This window comes from Acanthisitta chloris, unplaced genomic scaffold, assembly GCF_000695815.1.
Source record: "Acanthisitta chloris isolate BGI_N310 unplaced genomic scaffold, ASM69581v1 scaffold23446, whole genome shotgun sequence".
Taxonomy (NCBI): Eukaryota; Metazoa; Chordata; class Aves; order Passeriformes; family Acanthisittidae; genus Acanthisitta; species Acanthisitta chloris.
This window is the reverse complement of record NW_008680107.1, coordinates 2,299-9,130: the sequence shown is the minus strand read 5'-3', so window position 1 is coordinate 9,130 and position 6,832 is coordinate 2,299. Positions and strand designations below refer to the sequence as shown.

Below are 6,832 nucleotides of genomic sequence, written 5' to 3'. Positions count from 1 at the left end.
ATGGAATCACAGACTATCTTGAGTTGTAGGGGACACGGATTGTGCAGGTCATGGAATCACAGACTGTCTTGAGTTGTAGGGGACACATAAAGATCATGAGTCCAGCTCCTCAGTCATTAAGCTTGTGATTAATTGCAGCCTGTAATGGCTTTGTGGAGGCAAAGGGGGGCCAAAGAGTGGCTCTGGTGAAGCTCATCTGTACCTGGGAGCCAGAGCAGGAGCATCCGGGGCAGCTGGATCCCCTTCTGAGAGGCCACAGACAGACCTGGGGGCGTTTGACCCCTCTCCTCTTCCTGACCTGTTTTCTCCTGTCCCTGCAGCAGTGTCGTGTCCCCGGAGCCTGGACTGTGCCCTGCAGCGCCGGGAGTTCTGCCCGCCAGGGTCGGGTGCCTGCGGGCCCTGCCTGGCCCCCTTCCAGGAGGATGACCACGGGCGCTGCGTCCAGAGGCAGCTCTCACCCAGTGGTAGGTGCTCCCACCCTGCAGCAGCCCCTTTACCCCCTGCCTGCACACCTGCCCTGTACCTCTTCAGCTCTAGGTTCTGTGCCTCAGGGCAGTCCCTGCCCCAGCAGCACTCCATCCTCTGCCCTCTCTTCTCCATGGCAGCCACATCCCTGTGGAAATGGCTGCTCTGCTCCCTCTCACCCTGCTTGCTGCAGCTGAGGAGTGGTTTTGGGGCTGGCAGGGAGCACCTGGACCCCACCCTGCTCCACACGCATCCTCCTGCAGCTGCACTGGTGAGCCTGTGTGGCCCTGCCAGCACCCCGGGGGGGCAAGAGCCCCAAGAGAGGGCCTGGGTGGCTGCCATGGCAGTTCAGGGCCTGCCTGACTGCTCCAGGCTCAAAGCTTGGTAGAAGCAGGGGAGCAGCTTTTAGCTCATGGAGCTGTGACTTGTGCCAAGGCAAACAGGTGCCTGTCACCTTGCCCATCCTGGGGCTGAGTTGTGCTGAGCTGATGTTTGGGATTTCAGTGCCTGGTTCCCTTTGGTCTGAGGCATAGGGCTGTAACCCAGGGCTGCCCCTCCTCCTCAGGAGATGCCCAGCATCAGGGCTGGAGCACTGGGCAGGACCCCTGGCTGCGCACTAGGGCACCAAGGGCTGCACAGGTTGTTATTCCTGGCTCCTTTCCTGAGGGATCTGAGGGGCTGTGGCAGCCTGGGTGACTGCTCTGTGCCAGTGGGCATCCTGGGAGCAGCAGTCGGTGGTCACCTAGCACAGCCCCTAGCACTGTGTGCTGCTGCATGGAGAGTGCTCCCAGTGCAGTCACAGTGTCTGTGCCCCAGTGCAGCTGCACACAGTGCTAGGGGCCAGGCGTGGGTGCTTTTTACCCTGATCCTCAACTCTTTGTGCCGCTTGGAAAGCTGTGGCAGAGCTGTTTCTGTGCCCCTGCCATCATGGAGTTTCATATAGATTCAACGAGCAGGTGAATTAAGACAACAATTATGGCTCCACCCAATTATTTTTGCTATCATTAAGGTGGAGCAGCCTTTGTGCCTGGGGAAGGGGACAGGACTGGCTATGCCCTCAGCCTGCTTCTGGTGGGTTCTGCTGGGCACCACCTGGATGTGGGGTGAGGGCTCTGGAGTACCTCTGAACCACCTCCTGCTGCAGTGTATTAGTACCCAGCCCACCCTTCTCCACCTGCTGTTCACTCCTGCTGCCCACAAACTCTCCTGCTAAGGGCATCCAAGTCCTGGGGAGCTCCCAAAACCATGCAGGGTGGCTCATCCTATGCTAGGCTGGATGGACAAGAACTGGTCACTGACCCAAATAGGCAGCTGCCCCCACATCTGTAGGCATGCAGGGGTTCTCCAGGGTTTTGGGGAGTTGTTTTATGTTCTAGAGCACATTCAGGGTCCTGCCAGGGTACATGCAGGGCTGCCCTTGCCCGTGGCTCAGCCCAGGTGGGCACACGGGTAATGGCAGAGCCCTGTGTGCCCTTGGTGCCATTTCTTCTGGCAGGAGGATTACCTCATAAATCAGAGGGGAGACCCCCAAAGCAGGACCCTTTGGCTGAAATGGGAGTGATGGCTGTGGGGATGAGAGGGGATGGCACAGAGATGGGGTCCAGGCTTGGTGCTTGGCAGCAACCAGGGGTCCAAGAGGCAGATCCCCTCTGCCACAGGCTCCTTATCCACAGGTACCAAATGGTTTTAATGGTTGTTTATGGTTTATTTTTTCATGTGAAGTCTTGGGAGCAAATTCCCCTCTCAGAAGGGCTGCACATGCGCTGCATTTCCATAGCAACCCAGCTCCATTCTGAAGGATGTGGTCACAGTTGCATCCTCACTCAGAGTGATGCAGGACCACAGTGTACCATCCTCTGAGGACCCATCCTGGGAGGATGGTGACCATCCAGGGTCTCCCCCAGTCCCATCCTGTTGTCCCAAGCAATGCCACTAGCTTATGGCAGCAAAAGTGTGGGTAACAGGCTAAACAGAAAAGGGGGATCCCCTCCCAAATCCTCTATTTTAGCACCCTGAGGATTCACAACTCCTCTTGGCAGGGAGGCACCAAATGTTTTTCCATGGATTCTTTTGCATTCTGCCTGTGCCTCAGTCTGGCAGCAGCAACGGAGGAGGCTGCGAGAATGAGGATGGGGTGTGATAACTCCATTTGGGGGGGAGATGTGAGATAAACAGGGGTTTCTACTGCAGCTCAAGGATCCTAACCCACGCAAAGCTGTGTGGGCAGCCCCTTAAAGGGTTAGGCGTTCTTGAGCCGCTCGCATCTGCCGATGACGCCGATCCTGGGATCCCAGCTGCTGCTGCTGCGCCATCCCCACGGTTCCTGGCAGGAGTGTGGGCAGGAGCTGGGGATCCGCTGCCAAGAGCAGCTTTTTGGGTGAAAAGCAAAATTCTGGGGTCTGAGGAGGGCAATGCATGTGAGTGGAGTGTTCCTGCCGGTGGTGACAGCATGTGTGGGGCTTTTGATGTACCCAGCACAGCATCAGCACAGAGATGAGATGGGATGTGTGGAATCTCCATGTGCTGCATCCCACAGCTGGCTGCCTGTACCTGTCTAGTGCTGTCTTGCACAAGGGTCTGAGCCCACCAAAATCCCACCCACAGCATGGTGCTGCATGTGTCTGTGCTTTGATAGGTTTGAGTGATGTGCTTTGGGCTGGTGGGTCCCATCCCTGCTCCTGCTTGACTAGCACAGAGCCCCACCAGGGTGCAGGAAATACTTTGGGAAAAGAGTGAGAAGGGGGTCCCAGCTCACAGACATTGGGGTTCTCCTTTCACCACTTGCTGTGCTGCCAGCACTAAGGAGGGCCATCCTGGGGCAGGGCTATAGAAATCAGTGGATTTGTAGGAATTTTGTGCCCTCCTGTGGAGACTTTCAGGTCTCCTTTGCACAGGGCAGAAGCCACACATGTCCCTCCTTGCTGCCCCCAAACCGTGGTGTTAATTAGTGAGACCCCTGCGTATGTCCCAGGGTTGAGCCCCGAGGAGGGGCCGGGGGTCAGAGCAAGAAGGTCGGGGGAGCTGTGTGCCAGCCTGGCCGTGCCGTCCTGCTGCAGCGGTAGTGGGACCTGCCATGAGAGGGCACCCACGCCCTGCACTAGCACTGCCTGCACCCAGCAGTGCCCTGGGCATGTCTTGAGTGCCCTGTGCATGGTGTGCATGCCCTGTGTTCCCTGTGCATGCCCTGTGCGCCCTGTGCATGCCCTGTGTGTGCCCTGTGCATGCCCTGTGTGCCCTGTGCATGTCCTCTGTGTGCCCTGTGCATGTCCTCTGTGTGCCCTGTGCACGTCTCATGCATTCTCTGTGCATATTCTGTGTGCTGTGTGTGCCCTGTGTGTATCCTGTGCATGTCCTATGTGGTCCCTGTGGTGCATAGTCTGTGTTCCCTGTCCCTGCTCTGCATACCCCTGTCCGTACCTCACCTGCCTCCTTGTTCCTCCCCAGCACACACAACTGACTGCAGCAGGGCTGGGGGGGCTCTGCTTTCTGAGATGAGCAGCCCATCTCTGCCTCTCCTGCTCCTGGGGCAGCCAGGAAGGAACTGGGACTCAGCTCCAGTCCCCTATTCCCTGGAGCAGCCCAGGGCTGGTGTCTCACTCACCCACAGTGCCTGGCAGGACCTGGTCCTCAGTGCCCCACAAATGTGGAGTGGCAGCTGTGGCGTCACCGGGGGGAAGTTCCTCTACCACACAGAAAGGTGGGTGGGGAGTTTTCAGCTGCTGGAAGGGAATTTGAGGATAAAGCTGGTTAGTGCAGGTGAGTGGTGTGGCACAGGCAGGACCCCAAATGGCCGTCTCAGTTTCCCGTGTGCTACTTGGCAGGGCAAGAGGCTCAGAGGGACCTGTGAGCTGCTCTGTCTGCTTTTCCAGCTTCTACTTCCTTTTTCCAGCCACATCACATCCACTCTCCTGAAGCAATGTCTGTGACAGCTGCATCTGCTCAAGGCCAAGGGGTGTCAGGGTCGGGCTGGGCTGTGTGCCCCATGCAGCACCAACACAGCCTGGTGGTGGCACACAGGGGAGGGACAGGGCTCTCCCCTAGGTCCCTCGGGAACGGGGACAGGCCTTTCCCTGAGTGCAGTGGGGAGCAAGACCCAGGCTGTCCCCATCCTAAGCACAAGGTTGTCCCCATTCCAGGCACTAGGGTGTCCCTATCCCAGGCTCAGGGCTGTCCCCATCCTGGGCACCAGGTTGTCCCCAGCCCAGCACAGATGTATCCCCATCAGGCACCAGGATGTCCCCATCCTGGCACAGGGCTCTCCCTATCCTGAGCACAGGGCTGTCTCCATGAGGCACCAGGTTGTCCCCATCAGGCACAGGGCTGTCACATTCAGTCCCTTGCCAACTCCCTTGCCCTTTGGGAAGGCTTGGCCTGGTGCTGGCACCTTGTCACCATGGCACTCACTCACTAGGCACAGAACTGGTGGCACAACCTCAGCCTGGCATCATGTGGCCATGGTGCTGCTATGGGATGGGAATAAAAGGGTGCAAAGATCCAGGAAACTTGCGGCTTGTGGGGGGCTCTGGCTCCAGCCAGGGGACACAGAGGACATGGGGACAGTGACTCTTGGTGCTCTTATTTAAAGCAAGTGTCCATCTTTCCCCCTTTTAGACTGTTTTTTTTTGTTTAGCTCTGAGTCATGGGGCAGCAGAGTGGCCTTTGTGCCTAGCTCCAGAGAGCTATTTCTAAACACTGTCAATGAGGACAGATTCCAGAGAAGCTGTGATTATAACCTTGGGTTATCTGGGAATCAAGCTGCTAGTACCACCTCACCTTCCTTTGTCTGGATTTACCCCTCAGGGCTTCCTGCAGGGGAAAGCCTGACTATAGGCAGAGGGAGCAGGGATGGGGATGGGAATGGGGATGTCTCCTACCTTTGAAATTGAGTTTAATCCTGTTAAAAGCAGTGGTGAGTGTCAGAGCTGGACACTGCTCAGTGAGCCCACTTCCTGTTAAAAGCAGTGGTGAGTGTCAGCTGGACACTGCTCAGTGAGCCCACGGAGAGCAGCTCCACTCCTGCTCCACACTGTCACCCTGTGGATGGGCACCCCCAGGCTGGGGTGGGGGTCTTGCTTGTCTCTGATGCTGCAGGACACCCCTGTGGGATAGATGTAGTGAGCACTGTGCCAGGGCATGGGCTGGGGCAGCCACCCATGAGATGCCTGGGCAGCCCCTGGGGATGTGGGATGCTCCTTGCTGCATGGGGTATCCCAAACCACTCCCCAAAGGAGCTGCACACTGCTGGATGCTGGTCAGGAGCTATTCCCTCTGCTGGACAGCCTGGCTGAGCCCTGCTCTGGGTGGCTCCAGCCCCTCTGTGCCGTAAAGGACAATTTGGTGTGAAAAACAGTGTTCAAATGTCCCGTGCCTGTGATGACTGACCCTACAGGAGCTGCTCCTCACCCCAGCAGCAGCAGGGCAGCTTGTGGGTGTGTGTCCAGGTCCAGCTCCTGCCCCTCCTCACTGGGGGCAGGTGTATGGCCCCAGGGGCAGGGACATGGGCCGGATCCTGCACAGCAGGTGCTGGCACCCTGCCCACTCCCACGGGGTCTGCAGGACCTGCTGCCTCTGGCACGGGGGCAGTCACTATTTCTCCCACAGCCTTCAGCATTTGTGGGGTGAACATCCCCCCAAAAGTAGTGAGGACACGTGCAGGTCCCAGTCCCAGCTTTGGGAGGGCTGAATCTGAGGGGGCTTGGACTCACCACCACCTGTGCTTGCTGGAGCTGTGACTCAAGCCCCTTCTCGGGGATGCTGGGCCAGCCCTGGGAGTGGGCACACAGCTGCAGCCTGCAGTGCCTCACACCCACTCCCTCCTGCAGGACGGACCTCCGTTCCCAGCTTGGAGGCAGAAATCGATTTTCTGGCAGATGTTCTGGCCAGGCAAGAGGCTCCTCGACCCCACCCGCTACAAGATGGCAGACCCAGGAGTAAGTGCTCACTCCCTGCTCCCCGCAGCAGCCAGACCCTGCACCCCAGGCTGGTTTGCCCTCCAGAGCTGCCTGGATGCTGCTGACAGATGTGCCCTCTCTCCCGCAGGCACCCCCGAGCCCAGCGGTGGCAGGCAGCGAGTGGCCAGCAGGCTGAGAGACGGGCGACTGCAGAGGGGTCCCACTGGCACTGCCACAGCTGCCACCCTCCCCACCACTGCCACAGGCCACAAGTTCCCAGCGGAGGCATCCCCCATCCCTGCTAATGACAACATGGTGCTTGGTGAGACCCTGGGGATGCGTGGGAAGGGGTTTCACACCCTCGCCAGGAAAGCATGGGCTGGTGGCACCATGTCGCTGGCTCACCCTGCCCTTCCGTGTCCCTCTGCCTCTGCAGGGCTGATCGTGGTGTGCACAGTGGCTGGGATCTCGGCACT

General features: G+C 58.6%; 1 protein-coding gene across 1 annotated transcript in view; it reads left to right on the top strand.

Moving 5' to 3' along the window:
• Window positions 1-320: 320 nt before the first annotated feature.
• Window positions 321-6,832, top strand: part of NPDC1 (neural proliferation, differentiation and control, 1) — a gene marked incomplete at both ends in the record, with an annotated part of 8,018 nt that continues 1,506 nt past the window's right edge. Inside the window, 3 exons of the mRNA XM_009077600.1 lie at window positions 321-464; window positions 6,288-6,395; window positions 6,505-6,772. Of these exons, the coding sequence (XP_009075848.1) occupies window positions 321-464; window positions 6,288-6,395; window positions 6,505-6,772 (520 nt within the window). The remainder of the gene's footprint in view (window positions 465-6,287; window positions 6,396-6,504; window positions 6,773-6,832) is intronic.